General features: G+C 40.3%; 1 protein-coding gene across 7 annotated transcripts in view; it reads right to left on the reverse strand.

The window, feature by feature from the left end:
• Nucleotides 1-20,625, reverse strand: part of NSD1 (nuclear receptor binding SET domain protein 1) — a 145,170-nt gene that overhangs the window by 79,029 nt on the left and 45,516 nt on the right. For all 7 annotated transcript variants that reach the window (XM_043465794.1, XM_043465789.1, XM_043465788.1 and 4 more), the window contains one exon: nucleotides 4,953-5,088. In XM_043465794.1, coding sequence (XP_043321729.1) covers nucleotides 4,953-5,088 — 136 coding nt within the window. The remainder of the gene's footprint in view (nucleotides 1-4,952; nucleotides 5,089-20,625) is intronic.

A 20,625-nucleotide genomic window follows, 5' to 3' on the forward strand; every position in this document is an offset into this window, starting at 1 on the left:
TTTACCAGGGGCTGAAAGTTTTGTTAAATTAGTACAGAGTTTTAGTTCAGGAATATGAAAAAGTGCTAGAGATGGACAGTGCAAATAATTTCACAAAAATGTGAATGTACTTAATGCCACTAAACTATAAACTTAAAAATGGATGAAATGATAAAATTCTGTTATATATGTACATTGTTTACTTAAAAAAAAAAAAACCACTCAGGTAAATGGGTGGTAAGGATGCAGAGAGATGAGAATCAAAGAATTGCTGCTTTCAAACTGTGGTACTGGAAAAGACTCTTGAGAGTCCCCTGAACTGCAGGGAGATGAAACTAGTCAATCCTAAAGGAAATCAACCCTGAATATTCACTGAAAGGACTGATGCTCAAGTTCCAATACTTGATGCCACCTGATGCAAAGAGCTGACTCACTAGAAAAGACCCTGATGCTGGGGAAGACTGAAGGCAGGAGGAGAAGGGGGGACAGAGGATGAGATGGTTGGACGGCATCACGGACTCAATGTACATGAGTTTGAGCAAACTCCGGGAGACAGTGAAGGACAGGGAAGCTTGGCATGCTGCTGTTCATGAGGTCGGAAAGAGTCAGACATGACTTAGCAACTGAACAACAAAGAGCAATTTTTACAAAACCAAATGGGGGTGGTGGTGGGGGGAGGCTCAAGAGGGAGGGGATGTATGTATGATTATAGGTGATTCACATTACTGTATAGCAGGAACTAACATGACACTGTAAAGCAATTATCCTCCAAATAACTTTTTTTTTAAAGATACAAACGATAAAATACAGAAACAATAATAAAAATTTGGGAAAGCTGAAAGTCAGATGGTGTAAGAGCTAAACCAAATGAATGAGAGGCCAGCCTTGAGAACTAAGAAGCAATCTGATTTACCCCTAGATTGCTTTGCAATGGGAACTCCAGAAGTGGAAGCACAGAAAAGCATAAAATAGAGAAAAACATAAAAACAAGACTGGCTGAAAGTCTATTCAAGATGAAGTGAGAGTATTTCCAGGTCAAGATGAAGAACTGAGTAAGCACTTCTAAATTCATTCCATCTCCTAATTTCCACTAACACTACAATAAAGAATTGTTCAAGGATAGGCTCATTAAGGACAGGAGAATAAGAGGGGACAGGTGAATAAATTATTAGCTGTGCAGGTATGTTACACAGTTTTGGAAGTTGGGAAATACCTGGATAAGGATTATGTTAACTTACGTAATAGACACTAAAATCTATCAGTCAACAGTGAGCATGGACTTCCCTGGTAGTCCAATGGTTAAGAATCTGCCTGCTAATGAAGGGAACACAGGTTCAACCTCTGGTCTGGGAAGATTGTACATGCCACGGAACAACTAAACCTGTCTCTAAAGCCCGTGTGCCCTAGGACCCATGCTCTGCAACAAGAGAAGCCACAGAAATGAGACGCACCCACTCAAAACTAAAGAAAGCCTATGCACAGCAACAAAGACGCAGCACATCAATTAATTAATTTTAAAAAAGGAAGTTTCTTTTCAAAAAAAAACAAAAAGGGAGCAAATCCAAGAACCAGCTACATTAACACACTCATGTGTGCACTACCCCATGAAGTAGAGCAAAACAACAAGAATTCAACCAAAAAAAAAAAAAAAAAAATTAGTTCAATGCAGAAAAGTCAACATGTGAATAAGACTTTCAGGAAAATAAAGGGAAGGAAACAATCAATGAAAAAATACAAGAAAATGTTCCAGAACTAAAGAAAACTAACTTGTAGATCAAAAGGGGCCTACTAAGCACCCATTACAAAGAATGAAAACAGACTCACAGCAGTGTATAGTCTGTGAGCTATCGGCACAGAAGAGACTACAAGTTTTCAGAGTAAAGACAAAAACCACATACAAAAGATCATAAATCAAAACGATCTCAGATTTAATAGAAAACTCTGGAAGCTAAAAGACAATGGAGCAATGCCTTCAAAGAATTGTGTGCAAAAATTATTTCCAGCCTAGCATTTTATACAGCTCAACTACCAAACAAGTTACCAGAAAAGAACAGAAATATGTCCAGATCTCAAAGGTCTCAAAGAATTTTACCTCCGTGCTTCCTTTACAGGAAACTACTTAAGGGCTTACAATGTATTTTATTTAATAGTAAGCAAATCAAAAACAAGGAAGAGATGAAATTTGACCCAAGAGTGTTGAAGGCAATCTCCAAGATGATAGCTCTTCACCAGGCACAGAAGGTAACTCATGTCAACTGAAGAAACAGAAAAAGTTCCAGGTGCTATTTCCTCCGGATGATGAAAAATAACAAATTACTGATGCATCAGTTCATGTGGAGAGAGAACAGAAACTAGGAGAGATTGACTACCAATAATAAATACATAGAATACTAAGAATCCTTTCCCTTACCAACACACACATACACACACACACTTCAGCCACAATTGTACCATCAAAAAAGATTACCAATGATCTCCAGCTCCTTACCTAATTGACTTTTTATCTGATCTCTAGGCACCATTCAACCAAACTGACCACACTTGCTTTATAAAACAAATCTAGTCACCAATATCATATGCTCCTGGTGTTTCCCTTTCATCTCTGATTTTTTTTCCATCTCTTTTGCACACTCGGTCTCCTCTACACAGACCTCAAATGTTGGTTTCCTCAGAGCCATCTTTTTTTCTCACCATATTATCTTCTCCCAAGGCCAACTCATCCATGCTTTCCTCATGGTTTCAAATAATATCAACAAGAAGATGTCACCTCCAAGTTATAGATGTTCCAGTGCTCTCAGTAAATGGCAACATTATTTACATGCTGGTGTAGCTAAAAACTTGGGAACCATCCTGAGATATAGAAACCTTAGTCTTCATTGTCCCTCACTTCCCATTATCCATCCATTAACAAATCATACACATTTTACTTCCTAAGTAGTCTTCATTTCCTCTTCACCACTATAATAATCACTGTAAAAACCCATTTAATCATCTCCTCCAATTTATCTGTGCCCCCTCCAAATCATTTTCCACATTGCACTCAGTGAACTTGAAAATATACAGATCAGATCATATCTCCCTCTGCTCACAGCATGTTAATGGTACTGTTCTTAGGAAAAAATACAAAATTTTAATGAAGTCCACAAAACGCTGCATGATCTGAATCACATCTACTTCTCCAGCCTCCTCTGTACCACGTTCCATAACTCTACGGGCTGCAGCCCTCACAGGGGCAGAACATACACTACTTACTGTGCTTGGAAACTTCTTTTCCCCTAGTTAATTTCTACTTGCCCTATCACATCTCAGATCAAACGTAACTTTACAGCAACACTGGCCCCGACCCCACACCACTGGCCCTGACTACCCTTGCTCCAAAAGTTCAGGTTAGGTACCTTTACATCATCACCAACATCACTTCCCATCATCAGTATTTTTCCTTGAACACACCTCTCTGTTAAGTAATTAGTTATTTTGTCTATTTGCTGGTGCCTTCTCTTTTTAACTGGACTCTAACAATACATAAGGGCAAGCAAAATGTGTTGCCAATGACTAGATCCCAATACCTAGCACAGTACTTCTAGAACATACTGATTACTTGTTGAACAAATGGCATCGACCCAACTAGTGCACATAAAAGACACCACAATGAGTAAGAAACCAGCAACGTCACAGGCATAGGAAGGGCAGAGGGAGTAAAAGAATTTTCTACAGAAGAACTTAAATGTCCAAGCAGGTCACAAAGTTTGGTATAATTTTCTTTAAACAGTGAGCTATAAAGGTCTTTGGATACTTCAATACTAGTATTCAAAGTATAAAATCCAGCATACCACTTGTGGTAAATCATCCTACAGATAGACAGACATTAAGTACAGTTATTGTTTATAACACTGTTTTGTATGCACACAAACACGTGTGTATGTATATGTATAATATTTTCAACCCAAGATTAGAAACAACCTAAACATCCATCAACAGGGGAATGGTTATAATCTCCAAGAAGTCAAACAGGTGAAAAAACTATACCTGCAATATGCTACTTTTATGTTAAATAAAAGGAGGGTAGGGAGATGAGGATATATAGTTGCATTTACATAAAGCAAGTTTAGAAAGAAACATTAATAACAATTGGCTACTCTCTGAAAAGAGGCAAAGAATGGGACAGATCAGAGATTTTTTTTTAACCTTGTGCATATGTTAGTGAAAAAAGTGTAAGTGAAAGTCTCTCATTTGTGTCTGACTCTTTGCGACCCCATGGACTATACAGCCCATGGAATTCTCCAGCCAGAATACTGGAGTGGGTAGCCGTTCCCTTCTCCAAGGACTCTTCCCAGCCCAGGGATCAAACCCAAGTCTCCCGCATTGCAAGCTGATTCTTTCTTTACCAGCTGAGCGACCAGGGAAGCCCCTGTGTTAGTAACTTAATCAAAAACTAAAATACATATATTTAAACTACAATAAAATCACAGAATATCTTAATAGGAAACAGGGAGGTCAAAATAAAGATTCACCCTTATGCTATACCATTTTAAGTTAAGACATTAAGATTCAAACAGAATAATCAAGTAACAAACAACAGTAACTGAAGAAAATATTTTAAATCAAGATTTTAAAATTCAAGATAATTTATAAGCATTCTTTGTAATTATTTCAGCTTTAAAACTAACAAATGACACAAATCTGAAGACTGAAGTAGAAAAACATAAATATACTGAAAAATGATTCTGAATAATATAAACTTTACACAATAAGCCTAATATTTTTCTGGCATCTACAGATAGAATAAATGAGAATTTTAAAAATCATAGAGTGAAATAAAACAAATCTTTTTAAAAGAAATCCAAAAGAAGTTAAAATATATAACAATGCACTAATGAAATGATCAAAAGTAAATATGAATTATTACTAAAGGCAACTGCAAGTTTATAATTCTATACTATATTTTATCATATATAATCAGCTGCAAGTTTTACCTTTCATTTTTGAGTGTGTATTAATCAACGGATCAGAACAAATCCTGCAGGGCCACCATGGGCGTCTCTTGAATTTTGCCCAGATGAGATCTCCAACTTCATACTTCAGTGGCGTAGCCTTTTTCTTGGGTTGACACTTTAGACAGACAAAACATGGAGCATCAATAAAAATCAACACTTTTTAAAACAAAACATCACCTTCCCACACTCCTTCTGAGACAACATGACCTAATGAATACTAGATGAAAACACTCCACCTTAACAACAATTACAAAACAAGTAGAACTAAATTATTTTGTCTTAACTGTTTATAACATATTCCAGTTGGTAGTAGCTCTCAATTTATATTTGCTTGACATAAGCAATCTACACCTACATTCTAGGAAAGTAAGTACTTCAAATTCTAAAAAACTAAAAACTGAGTAACAGAGAAAGAGAATCATCCCAAGGAAAAGATATCTTTGCCTTAGTCCTTGGATCACAATACAACATAGGGTGGAAGCAGGGAGCCCAAGAAAAATTTTAATAATATCAAGAGACTGATCCCATTACAATGTTACATGCCAGCTACATCTCAATAAAACAGGAGGGTGGGGAGGATACTGTGGTCCCTTGGGCAGGTGATACTCTCCATCCTTCTCAAACATAGACATTTCTATTAATTAATTAACAATAAGAGCCAGTGGTTAAGAATTCTCCAGTCAGTGCAAGGCATATGGGTTCAACCCCCAGTCCAGGAAAATCCCACAAGCCAAGGAGCAACTAAGCCCATGGAACAGAACTACTGAGCCCGAGTACCACAGCTACTGAGACGCACATGCCTACAGCCTGTGCTTCGCAGCAGGAGGTGCCACTGCAACGAGAAGCCTGTGCAACGCGAAGGAAGGGTTGCTCCCGCTCACTGAAGTTAGAGAAAGCCCAAACTGTGGAAAATTCTGAAAGAGATGGGAATACCAGACCACCTTACCTGCCTTCTGTGAAATATGTATGCAGGTCAAGAAACAACAGTTAGAACCAGACATGGAACAACAGGATTATGTCAAGACTGTATAATGTCACCCTGCTTATTTAACTTACATGCAGAGTACACCATGTAAAATGCTGGCTGGATGAAGCTCAAGTTGGAATCAAGATTGCCAACGTCAATAACGTCAGATAGGCAGATGACATCATTTTAATGGCAGAAAGCAAAGAGGAACTTAAAAAGCCTCTTGATGAAGGAGAAAGGGTGAAAAAGTTGACTTAAAACTCAACATTCAAAGAAGATCATGGTATCAGGTCCCATCACTTCATGGCAAATAAATGGAAAAAAAATGGAAACAGTGACAGATTTTAGTTTCTTGGGCTCCAAAATCACTGTGGATGGTGACTGCAGCCATGAAATTAAAAGATGTTTGTGGCTTGGAAGAAAAGTTATGACAAATCTAGACAACGTATTAAAAAGCAGAGACATCATTTTGCCAACAAAGGTCTGTATAGTCAAAGCTATGGTGTTTCCAGTAGTCATGTACAGATATGAGAGTTGGACCATAAAGAAGGCTGAGCACCAAAAAAAAAAATCAATGCTTTCAAACTGTGGTGCTTGAGAAGACTCTTAAATCCCCCGGACTGCAAGGAGATCAAACCAATCAACTCTAAAGGAAATCAACCTTGAATATTCACTGGAAGGACTGATGCTGAAGCTCCAATACTTCGGCCACCTGATGGAAAGAGAGAGCCGACTCACTGGAAAAGCCCTTAATCTTTCCCAGTATCAAGGTCTTTTCCAATGAGTCAGGAGAAGAGAGTGAAAAGGGATAAGATGATTGGACAGCATCACTGACTCAATACACATGAGTTTGAGCAAACTCCAGGAGATAGTGAAACACAGGGATGCCTGGAGTGCTGCAGTTCATGGGGTCACAAAGCAGTCAGACATGACTTAGTGAATGAACAACAACAACATCTTTAACATCCCATCAACAGTACAGGTCTCCTGCCCTGAGAGAAAGATGGTTTTGTGTTTACTAGGACTGAGCTTCCCACCTGATAAAACATACAAAGGAGTGTCACATATGCCAAACTGTTTCTAGGTAGCTAAAAATAGCATCTAAGGTACTTGGACAAAGGATTTGTACATTTACTCCAAGGAGGCATACAAACATGACTTTCCATAAATTCCAAGTCTCAAAAGAGACTTGATGAGTTCCTGTTTCAGACCTGATTGTCCCTGCTTACTGCCTACAGATGTACCCACCTGGAACATATTAAGTGTTCAATAAAGAATATGCTGAATAGGGACTTCTCTGATATCCAATAACTAAGATTCTCACTCTCAATGCAAGGGGCCTGGGTCTGACCTCTGGTCAGAGAACCAGATCTCACATGCTACAACTAAGAGTTCAGATGCTGCAACTAAGACCCAACACAACCAAATAAATAAATAGGATTTTTTTAAAATGAAATATTTGTGAATGAAATGAGTGAAATCATTAAATAAAAAATGATCAGTAATATCTGGGGCTCAAGGATACCAAAGTACTGGGCTCAATTCCATGATTTGTAAGTTACCATTCAACTTTAAGATTGCATTCAGAGAGAGGTAATTCTCACAGGATACCCTTACTAAAAATAGTCTCAGGCACCCCTAGTGGCTCAGCAGCAAAGAATCCACCTGCCAAGGCAGGAGACATGCATTCAATGCTTGGTCCAGGAAGATCCCACATGAGGAGGAACAGCTGAAGCCTGTGAACCACAACTACTGAACCTGTGCTCACAGCTCAGGATCCTCGAATGTTGAGCCCACGTGTCACAACTACTGAAGCCCACTCCTCAAGCCTGTGTTCTGCAACAAGAGAAGCCACCACAATGAGAAGCCCACACACTTCAACTACAGAGTAGCTTCTGCTCACCACAACTAGAGAAAAGTCTGCACAGCAATCAAAACCCAGCACAGCCAAAAGTAAAATAGTTAAAAATAACACTAATGCCTAGTGAGTCTGGCAGATAGTAGGTGCTTAATAAATTTTTTAAAAAACAGTGTCATTAGTTATTCACGTATATAGTTACTAGGAACAGAGACAGAAACTACAATGTTTTCTAAAAAAACTTTTTGAAAAGCACGATGCAAAGGCACCATTTTTACCTATTACCATTCTGTAAGTTATAGGGGAAAAAAAATTACTTCAAAGCTAATAATGGCTTCAAAACTTTAAAACCATTATACCAAGATGGGACAGAAAAACAAATCTGGTCTTTCTTGCTGGTCCACGTTTAAGAACCCACCTGTGAACGCAGGGGACATAGGTTCAATCTCTCTAGGCCAGGAAGATTCCACATGCCATGAAGCAACTAAGCCTGCGAGCCAGAGTCCAGGGTATCACAACTCATAAAGCCCACACGCCACAACTACTGAAGCTTGTACACCAAGAGCCTGTGCTCCACAACAAGAGAAGCCACCACGAGAAACCTATGCATCATAATGAAGAGCAGCCCCTGCTCACAAATCCCACATGCTGCAACTAAAGATCCCACATACCGCAGCTAAGATCCCACACACCGCAGCTAAGATCCCACACAGCCAAATTAATGTTTAAAAGGAAGACAGAAGATCTAAACAGGTATTTCTCCAAAGAAGATATACAGAAGGCGAACAGGCACATGAAAAAATGCTCAACATTGCTAATTATTAGAGGAATGCAAATCAAAGCTATAACAAGGTACCACCTAATACTGATCAGAATGGCCATCATTGAAAAAAAAAAATCTACAAATAATAAATGCTGGAGAGGTGTGGAGAAAAGCGAAAACTGGAAAACACTACAGAGGTTTCTCAAATAGGAAAAGTAGAGTTGCCATATGATCCAACAATCCACCTCCTGGGCATTATCCAAAGAAAATTCCAACTGGAAAGATATATGCACTTCAATGTTCACAGCAGCGCTATTTACAATAGCCAAGACATGAAAGCAACCTAAATGTCCATCAACAGATGAATGGATAAAGATGCAGTAAGCATATACAATGGAATTCTGAAAGTGAAAGTGTTAGTCACTCAGTCGTGTCCGACTCCTTGCGACCCCTTGGACGGTAGCTCGTCAGGCTCCTCTGTCCATGGGATTTCCCAGGCAAGAATATTTGAGTGGGTAGCTACTCCCTTTTCCAGGGGATCTTCCCAACGCAGGGACTGAAGCCAAGTCTCCCAAATTGTAGGCAGATTGGCAGATTCCTTACTATCTGAGACATCACGGAAGCACAATAGAATTTCTACTCAGCCATAAAAAGGATGAAGTAATGCTCTTTGTTGCAACATGGATAGAACTAGAGATTATAACACTAAATGAAGTAAACTGGACCAAGAAAGACAAACAACATATGATATCACTTATATATGGAATCAAAATGTTACAAATGAACTTATTTACAAAACAGAATCAGACTTAACAGAGTATGAATTTATGGTTACTAAAGGGGAAGATGGTGGTTGATAAATTAGGGAGTTTGGGATTACCAAATACAAACTACTATATATAATGTAGATAAACAAGGTCCCAGTGTAAAGCAAAGGGAACTATATCCAATACATTGTAACAAACTAAAATGGAAAAGAATCTGAAAGCTCAATGTGTGTAACTGAATCACTTTCCTTTACGCCAGAAACTAACGCAATACTGTAAATCAAATGTACTTCAATTTAAAAAGTTAACAACCAACAAGAGGCCTGTTACACAAATTATGCAGAAAACAACGAAATATGCAAAGTGCAGATGAAGTTAAGGGATACTGAAAGTGTAACACACAGCCTTACATAAGTTGTACCAAGTATTTAGGAACTATGCCTGAACTATAATGATGAAAAAATAAGTCACTGAGAAACACAAAAAATAGTTTCATTAAACTAAAGGTATCATGGGTGAAGATTTTCATAAACTTGAAACATTAATTTTCTCCTTACTATTTAATTCATTTACCAGGACAACCAAGAAAAAACAACAATCTGAAAACCTACTGGGAAAAAATGCCTATACAAACACATATTAGTAATGAACAACAACATCCAAATACTAGTGATCTTTTTTTTTTTTTTAATTGTTTTCGGTTATTTTCGGTTCGCTGTAATATCTTCATCGCAGCACATGATCTTAGCTCCCCCACAAGAAGTATGGGCTCTTAGTTCCCAGATTGGGATGGAACATGATTCCCCTGAATTGGAAGGCAGATTCTTAACCACTGGACTGCCAGGGAAGTCCCTGTAAGTGACCTCAGTATATAAAAAATTAGAAATGGGCAAGAATTTCAGACCAAAAACAGGCTTCCAAGCATGAAAATAGAGAAAATAAGAACAAAGGAAAATTAAAGGTGGGGTGGGAGGGTGGGGAAGGAATATGACTCCTTAGAAGAGCTTAAAAATACCACCTTAGATAGAAAGACTCTGGAACAACTCCTTGTAAAAGCCCATAATTCAACTAAAAACCTACATACAAAGCACAACAAGAAACACAAACATGAATTCCTGACTCCAAAATTCCTGGAGAATAGCAGCAAAGACTACAGTGAAGAAGTGTCATCTAAGCTTAGACTGGAGGACAGGCATATTTCAGAACAGCTATATCCAATCAGATGAAATATACTGGTGCTTTCCCAAGTGGCTCAACAGTAAAGAATTCATCTACTGAACAGGAGTCATGGGTTTGATCCCTGGGTCGGAAAGATCCCCTGGAGAAGGAAATGACAACCCACTCCAGTATTCTTCCCTGGGAAATCCCATGGACAAGGAGCCTAGCAGGCTATAGTCCATGGGTTCTCAAAGAGTCAGACACAACTTTAGTGACTAAACAACAACCTAAAATACAACTATATCCTTATATAAAAGGAAAATTTGGACACAGAGACAGACACATATAAGGAAGTGATATGAAGGCACAGGGAGAATGCTTTCTACAAACCAAGGTTCAACAGAGGCCACCAGACATTAAGAAAGGCATGGGACAGATTCTCACAACCCTCAGAAGGAACCACCCCTTAGCACCAACTACTGGATTTCTAAAGCCTAAAACTTTCACTTTCCCTTGAATTTCCATCAAGAGGTCGAAACCAGACCTATAATGGTTTTCTAAGATGAAACAAGCTCAGGTGGTACAGGCAAAGTTGTGCTCTACCTGAATGCTACCACAGAGTGGATAACCCTTAGATACCAGATTCTTCCCAGACATACTTAAGTAAACTATACATCAACCAAATCATACTACAACAGTAATCTTTCTTCCCTTTAATTTGAAAAAAATTTTGTGGTAAGGATAACTGGGCTTCTCTGTTGACTCAGTGGTAAAGAATGTGCCTGCCAATGCAGGGGACAAGGATTTGATCCCCGATCCAGGAAGATCCCACATGGTGAGGAGCAACTAAGCCTATGCACCACAACCACTGAGCCTGTGCTCTAGAGCCCAGGAGCCACAACTCTGGAAGCCCTCGGGCTGCAACTCCGGAAGCCTGTTTTCCCTAGAACCTGTGCTCTGCAACATGAGGGGCTACTGCAGTGAGAAGCCAGCAACCTACAACTAGAAAGTAGCCCCCACTTGCCACAACTAGAGAAAAGTTCACACAGCAATGAAGATCCAGCACAGCCAAAAGTAAATTAATCAAAAAAAAAAAGAAAAACTTAACTGTGATTATCCTCTAAACAAATTTCAAATATAAAACCCATTAGTATTGTATTTTGGTATATCAAAAATATCTTCTAAAATAACTTTTTGAGAATGTACAGTGAGGATTTCCTTGCTAGTCCAGTGTGCTTAAGAGTCTACCTGCCAAAATAAGGGACACCGGTCTGAACGCTGGTCCAGGAACTAAGACTGCACCTGCCTCAGGGCAACCAAGCCTGTGCGCCACAACTACTGAGCCTGCGCACTCCAGGGCCCGAGCTCCGCAGCAAGAGAAGCCACTGCAGTGAGAAGTCCACGCACCGGAGACTAGAGAACAGCCCCCGCTGGCCACGATTAGAGAAATAAACAAGAATGTACAGGGATATAGGTCTTAATGTGGGGGAAAACTAATACTTAATGACAATTATCAGAGGACTTATTGTAACTCTAGGACTCAGCTGTCATTTTAGGCAACAATAACTGCAAAAATTAAACTCACATAAGAAGACAATAGCAATGTATAAGACAAAATGCATCTCTTTAGATGCTTGATTATTTGATATCTAAAAACTGATTTCCATAGTTCATCCATTTTGAGAACAACTTCAACTCAAACAGAGTATAAATACAAAATCCTCTGGCTTATAAACAAGTAAAATTCATATTCCAAAGTTCTGTTAACAGTCTGCTACTGCTTCTATCAGGTTTCCCTGGTGGTTAAGTGGTAACGAATCCACCTGCAAATGCAGGAGACGTGGGTTTCAATCCCTGTCAGGAAGATCCCCTAAAGAAAGAAATGGTAACACACTCCAGTATTCTTGACCAGAAAATCCCATGGACAGAGGAGCCTGATGGGCTAGAGTCTAAGGGGCTGCAAAAAGTCGGACAAGATTTAGCAACTAAACAACAATAACAACAACTGCTTTTATCAATTCCAAAAGGAGAAAAAAATATGTTTAGTAACTTATTTAAAATACCAAGTTTTGGGACTTCCCTGGAGGTCCAGTGGTTAAGATTCTGTGTTTCCACTGCAAGGGGCAAGGGTTCAATCCCTGAAAACTAAAATCCTGAATGACTCAGGGCACAATCCAAAAAAAGCTAAAAAAAATTACAAAATACCAAATATTAAGCATTAGTCTAAAGAATTACATTATACAGGACTATCTGAATTTTCCTTTGGAATTTCAACTTTTCCCTACCTATTCCTTTATTCTTATGCTAAAAGTAGGTAGTTTCAGTATTTTACAAATAGGACACCTAAGGTGACAGATTACATAAAACTCACTGTTGTTCCTTTAACCTATGAATTTTCTGAGTAAATAAAATAATTATCTTACATTTCTATAAGTTGGGTGGTTTATAAAGAACTTTCCAATATGATTTCATTATAACATGATAATAGCAAAGCTTACCTTTATTTAAGTCTACAGGTAGTAGACCTCAGAGACTATAGTGACCTTAACGAAAAGGAGACTTCTCACACTACCTGTGTCCAACACTTAGCTCTAGCAGTACTTGGCAAACAGTGGGTGTTCAATCGTTACTGTCTGGCTAATCCCCCAAAATAACTAACATGATATTCTTTATTATAGAAGGAACACTTAAGCATATTATTGTTGTTGCTCAGTCACTCAATCAAGTCCAATTCTTTGTGACCCCACGAACTGTAGCCCAAGAGGCTCCTCTGTCTACTGAATTTTGCCAGCAAGAATACCAGAATGAGTTGCCACTTTCTCCTCCAGGGGATCTTCCGGACCCAGAGACAGAACCCCTGTCAGCTGACTCTCCTGCATTGCAGGCAGATTCTTTAAGACTGAGCCACTGGGGGAGCCCCAAATTTCAAGGAACTTCCCTAGCAAATCTGCCCTGTAACAAATACCATTGGGGGACTTCGCTGTGGTCCAGTGGTTAAGAATCCACCTGCTCATTTAAAGGACATGGGTTCGATCCCTGGCCTGGGAAGATTTCACATGCCAACTGGCAACTATACCCATGCACAACTTCTGAGCCAGCTCTCTCTAGAGCCCATGATCGACAAGAGACGTTGTTAATAGAGCAGTCTGAGCACAGTCCTTATCAGGCAGCCAGTGCTCTGCCTTTTTACTCTGCACCCTATTACTAGGCAACAGGTCTTGCTCAGTCATTGGTCGGTGCGTCAGTGGGCCTCGCCCACAAGCAACCATCAACAAGGGACTCTTAGTTGTCCTGCTCAGCTATTGGTCAGCAGGGCCCTGCCCACAAGTAACTATCAATGAGGAACCATCAGGGAAGTGATTCAGCCAAGTGTCAGTGGTGTGTGGTGGTCATCAGGTAGAGTGTGAGGTAAGAGGCAGATTCAGGCCTTGTCCTAAAGGGCCTCCAGCTCACTTAGCCTTTGGCCAGCAGGTGAGCTGGAGGGCCCAGGGAACAGACTGGGGACTATGTCCTGCAGGGCTTCAGAGTCCTCACTAAGGCCCGCCACTAGCCTTGGCCCAGGCTTTGAGGAAGCGGTGAACCTCTCCCCGATCCCTGTCTCTGCAACCTATTAGCAGTGGTCATTTGTCTGGGCTGCAGTCAGTGAGACCTGGTCTCCCCCATTTGGGTGGCCTGAGGATACTGAGGGCCATTTGGGTTGGGGGCCTGGCTCCCTCAGTGATGACAGCTGGGCAAGATGTGGGAACCTGACCCTGAAGGAGCTGCCAACTGAGTTCTGCCTCCTCTTAGTCAGGACTAGTTCCATATTCATTGGAAGGACTGATGTTGAAGCTGAAACACCAATCCTTTGGACACCTGATGCGAAAAACTGACTCATTGGAAAAGACCCTGATACTGGGAAAGATTGAAGGCAGGAGGAGAGGGGGACGACAGAGGACGAGATGGTTGGGTGGCATCACCGACTCAATGGACATGAGTTTGAGTAGGCTCTGGGAGCTGGTGATGGACAGGAAGGCCTGGTGTGCTGTAGTCCACGGGAATTGCAAAGAGTCGGACACGACTGAGCAACTGAACTGAGACCTTGGAGAGTAAAAGTTGTGCCTTGGCACCTTGCCCTTTCTTGTAAAGACAGAGAATAACATTCTTTTGGTAGAGAGTTATAGAAACATTGTTACCTGACCATCACCTGACCTCAAGAACAAAAGATCTAACACCAAGAAGTGTGCAACAACTAACCACACCCCTCCCCCATCTTTTGCTTTTAAAGGGGCTTGTGATGTAACAGTTATGTGAACCTAGCTGGGATGGCAGGGGGCTTGCTGACAGACTGGATGTGTATGCTAAAACAGAGAACTCAAGGATCACTCCTTTATGCCTTAAATACTGCAAAGATGGAGTTCCCATTTATTAAAATGGAGAAGACTACAGGAAAAGCAGGTTTGGGGAAATAAAATCTGGAATTTGGTCTTGAACAAGTATAAAACTCCATGGGACTCCCCTGAAGGTCCAGTGGTTAAGACTCCCCACTTCCCACTTCCACTGCAGAGGGCACAGGTTTGATCCCTGGTTAGGGAACTAAAATCCCACATGCCTCGGGACAACTAAACCTGCATGCCACAACTGAGCCTGCAAGCTCTAGAGCCCATGCTCCCCAACAAGAGAAGCCTGCACACTGTAACTAAAAGTGTACTTTAACAGGGTTAAAGTGCATCCCAACCACACCACACAGGGAGTAACTGCTAAGGAAAATAACTGTTCTAAGTGTAACAATCTAGCCAGCTACATTTAGGCACAATAAAAAATCAGGCACTTTGCTGAACACTTAATTATTTCTGATGTCACAGTAGCTTCCAAGAATAGGGTAGGAGGGTGTTTTTCTCCATACCATGCTTGCAAAAACTGAGGCAGAAATTAATTCTGCCAGGTTCACAAAACTACTACTAAAATATCAATGCAGGGATTCAAATCTGACTCCAATAAAATGCTTTTAACACTGCACCAATCTATTCACTGAAGATAAACCAAAATTTTCTTTACATAAGATTTTACACTTTACAAATAAATTTTCCACACTATTTAAATATAAATCATATCCCCCTAACCATTTTAGAAATTTAAATATTCCCCCATCAAGAACAGCTATTGGGTTGGCCAAAAGGTTCATTCAGTTTTTCCCATAAAATGGCTCTAGTAGTGCTTAGTTGTCTTTAACTTCATTAAAAACAATTCTGTTACGCTGCATTGTGATAGTTGTCATACCACTGTGCATTAAAAAAAGAAACTTATCAAGGCTGGAGAATTTTTGTGTAGCCATTTTAATACTGAAGATGGAAGGAAAAAAGCAACACTTTTGGCACATTATGTTTTATTATTTAAAGAAAGGTAAAAATGCAACTGAGATGCAAACAAAGATTTGTGCAGTATGTGGAGAAGGTGATATAACTGATCAAATGTGTAAAAAATGGTTTTCAAGGTTTTGCACTGGAGATTTCTCACTGGGCAATGTTCCACAGTCAAGGAGACCAGTTGAAGGGGATAGCAATCAAATCGAGATACAGAAAACAATCAACATTAGACCATGCAGGAGACAGCTGACATGATGAAAAGTGGATACTATATAATACTGTGGAACAAAAAAGATCACAGAACAAGGGAAATGAACGCCCACCAACCACACCAAAGACCAGTCTTCATCCAAAGGTGATGCTGTGTATACAGTGCTATTGGAAGGGGACCCTCTATTATGAGCCGCTTCTGGAAAACCAAACAATTAATTCCAACAGGTACTACTCCCAGTTGGACCAACTGAAAGCAGCGCTCGACAAAACATGAATAGAACTAGTTGACAGAAACCATGTCATCTTCCATCAGGATAAAAGCAAGACCACACTGCATGTTTCTTTGATAACCAGACAAGAACTGTTACAGCTTCGCTGGGAAGTTCTGATTCATCCACTGTATTCACCCGACAAGGCACCTTTGGATTTCTATTTATTTCAGTCTTTACAAAATTCTCCCAATGGAAAAAATTTCAATTCCCTGAAAGACTGTAAAAGGTACCTGGTACAATTCTTTGCTCAAAAAGATAAAAAGTTTGGGAAGGTTGAATTATAAAGTTGCCTGAGAAATGGCAGAACGAAGTGGAACAAAACGGTAAATGTGTTGTTCAATAATTCTTGGTGAAAATGTGTCTTTTATTTTTACTTTAAAACCATAGGAACTCTTTGGCCAACTCAATAACTTCAGGGAATTCCTCGGAGGTATAGTGGTTAGGACTCAGCACTGTCACTGCCAGGGCCCAGGTTCAATCACTGGCTGGGGAACTTATAAGATCTCACTAGCTGCACAGCATAGCCCCCTCAAAAAAATCAACTAACAAGCAAAGCCACTGAAGCTGTTCTACAGCTGTCGACAGTTTCTGATTTTCGAAGAGCATTTTCTTCAGCTACAAAGGGCAGTGGCTAAAATCTCAGAAATGGCAACTACACTTCAGTTTAAAAAAGAAATCTCAGAAACAATGTGAGAGAACGTGGCATAGTTTAGAAAAGCAGTACTTTAAATGTAACTTAGTCTCATCACTTTTTAAATGATGGAAGAAACGAAAATAATACAGATAGATGTTGGACAGGTACCTGGCTAATTACACAGTACCTATATGTTTGACCCTAAAGGAAATAAACCCTGAATATTCACTGGAAGGACTGATGCTGAAGCTCTAATACTTCCACGTGATGCAAAGAGCCAACTCACTGGAAAAGACCCTGATGCTGTGAAAGATTGAGGGCAAGAGGAGAAAGGGACGACACAGGATGAGATGGCTGGATGGCATCACCAACTCAATGGACATGAGTCTGAGCAAACTCTGGGAGATGGTGAAGGACAAGGAAGCCTGGCGTGCTGCAATCCACCGGGTTGCAAAGAGTCAGACATGAATGAGCAACTGAAGAAGAACAAATACATTTGAATGCTATACAGAAATCTTCTGGTGCTTCTCTGGTGGCTCAGTGGTAAAGAATACTTCTGCCAATACAGGAGACGGGTTCGATCCCTGATGTGAGAAGATTCCACATGCCATGGGCCAACTAAGCCCATGTACCACAACTACTGAGCCTGTGCTCTAAAGCCCACATGCTGCAACCACTGAAGCCTGTGTAGTCTGTGTTTCACAACAAGAAAAGCCATCACAATGAGGAGCCCGTGCAGCACAACTAAAGAGTGACCCCAACTCTGTATCCAGAGAAAAGCCTATGTACCAAGGAAGACCCAGGACAGCCAAAATTAAATAATCAATTTAAAAAACACTGAATCTCTGAAGTCAAACTTACAAAGTTATAAAGGGCCTAACATATAATTACAACTCAAAAGCAGCTGCTACAATATTATTCACTGTGTTTCTTTGCAAAGGTATTACTTCAGTTACTTTAAGAATTAATATGGCAGGAAGGCAATGCAACCCACTCCAGTACTCTTGCCTGGAAAATCCCATGGGAGGAGCCTGGTAGGCTGCAGTCCATGAGGTCGCTAAGAGTCGAACACGACTGAGCAGCTTCACTTCCATGCATTGGAGAAGGAAATGGCAACCCACTCCAGTGCTCTTGCCTGGAGAATCCCAGAGACGGGGGAGCCAGTGGGCTGCCGTCTATGGGGTCGAACAGAGTCGGACACGACTGAAGTGACTTAGCACAGGCACTTAACCTCCATTTAACACTATGTTTAGAGAAATATTTCAAATTCAAAATAACTGACCTAAGAATATTTAAATAGTAACACAATTCCGATGCTATTATATAATTTACATAGTATTATAACTTATTAAGATTCCCCGGTAGCTCAGCTGGTAAAGAATCTGCCTGCAATGTGGGAGACCTGGGTTTGATCCCTGGGTTGGGAAGATCCCCTGGAGAAGGGAAAGGATACCCACTCCAATATTCTGGCCTGGAGAATTCCATGGACTGTGTGTAGTCGAACATGACTGAGCGACTTTCACTTTCTAGAACTTATTAAAACCTCTCTGAGGGATAAACTATTGCCAAAGAGACTGTGAAAGACAGAGGGACCAAAGGACTTGTCCATGACTGTGAGATAAGTAGGGTAACAAGGTAAATAGCTATACTATTCTGTGCATTTGTGATTCACCAATACTTTGGCCACCTGATGCGAAGAGCTGACTCATTTGAAAAGACCCTGATGCTGGGATTGAGGGCAGAAGGAGATGACAGAGGATGAGATAGTTGGATGGCATTACTGACTCAATGGACGTGGGTTTGGTGAACTCCGGGAGTTGGTGATGGACAGGGAGGCCTGGCGTGCTGTGTTTCATGGGGTCGCAAAGAGTCAGACACAACTGAGCAACTGAAATGAACTGAACTGAACTTACACTGACTAAAAAATTTAAAGTCTTAATCCTTCATATACATTTGCTTATAATTAATGAGGAATTACATACACTGCCAGTCAACGTAACAGAAATGTATGGGCTTAATTCCTGCTATGCTCTTAAATCACCTGTGAGACTCTGAAGAGTTACTTTACCTCTTTGAGTTGGCAGTTTGTTTCTTTGCCTGTGAAAGTAGGATAGCTGCTATCCAAAAGTCTACAAGCAATAAATGCTGGAGAGGGTGTGGAGAAAAGGGAACCCTCTTACACTGTTGGTGGGAATGCAAACTAGTACAGCCGCTATGGAAAACAGTGTGGAGATTTCTTAAAAAACTGGAAATAGAACTGCCATATGACCCAGCAATCCCACTTCTGGGCATACACACTGAGGAAACCAGATCTGAAAGAGACACGTGCACCCCAATGTTCATCGCAGCACTGTTTATAATAGCCAGGACATGGAAGCAACCTAGATGCCCATCAGCAGATGAATGGATAAGGAAGCTGTGGTACATATACACCATGGAATATTACTCAGCCGTTAAAAAGAATTCATTTGAATCAGTTCTAATGAGATGGATGAAACTGGAGCCCATTATCCAGAGTGAAGTAAGCCAGAAAGATAAAGAACATTACAGCATACTAGCACATATATATGGAATTTAGAAAGATGGTAACGACAACCCTATATGCAAAACAGAAAAAGAGACACAGAAATACAGAACAGACTTTTGAACTCTGTGGGAGAAGGTGAGGGTGGGATGTTTCAAAAGAACAGCATGTATACTATCTATGGTGAAACAGATCACCAGCCCAGGTGGGATGCATGAGACAAGTGCTCGGGCCTGGTGCACTGGGAAGACCCAGAGGAATCGGGTGGAGAGAGAGGTGGGAGGGGGGATCGGGATGGGGAATACGTGTAAATCTATTGCTGATTCATGTCAATGTATGACAAAACCCACTGAAAACATAAATAAATAAATAAATTAAAAAAAGAAAGTAGGATAATAATGCCTCCAATTTTGTAGGAGGCTGAACAACTCTAATACTATTTTTAATCCAGTATAAGAAATCAAAAATAAATGATAGCTATTTTTAATCAGTGATTACAATTCTTCTACCTAATGAGAATTGTGATTTCCTTTCCCAGTATCAACCCAGAACTGCAAAGGAAATGTTCAACTCTAGAACAGAAAGTAAAATACTACTACTTTAAGCATCTGCTTTACTCCCACCTTGCTCACAGCTACATAGTCAAATAAATGTTCGTGTGTATTCTAGTTGTCAAAGCTCTTCTAACATCCATTATATCATATGAATCTCAAAAACAACCAGGTGATGTAGGCAGCACAGTTTTTATTATCCCATATTTACAGCAGACAAGGAAAGAGAAACAAAGAGTGACCTTGTCAGAAGTGTAGAGAGCTTTAACAAAAGGTGGGGATAAGAAGTCAGCATCTTCTGATCCCTACTTCACCATACCAATCACAGAACAAAGGAGTGAACTGGAGCCTTAAGTCTCCTCCCACCAGTCCTCTCTGCACTGCAGATGGGAGTCAGAGTGAGGTCCATTAACTTTCACTGAGAAGAAAAGGGGATCTGAGACCCAGGTAGCAAAAAAAAATCTAGCAAAGAGTAGTCAGATAAACGACTTCTGGCAGCATTACAATTTTAACCTACAGCAAGCTGAGGCAAAAGACTAAATATTATTGTGTACAACTTAATTGTTACTGAGTAAGAAGTGACCTCTTACTTATTGGCTA

This window comes from Cervus canadensis, chromosome 4 (assembly GCF_019320065.1).
Source record: "Cervus canadensis isolate Bull #8, Minnesota chromosome 4, ASM1932006v1, whole genome shotgun sequence".
Lineage (NCBI taxonomy): Eukaryota > Metazoa > Chordata > Mammalia > Artiodactyla > Cervidae > Cervus > Cervus canadensis.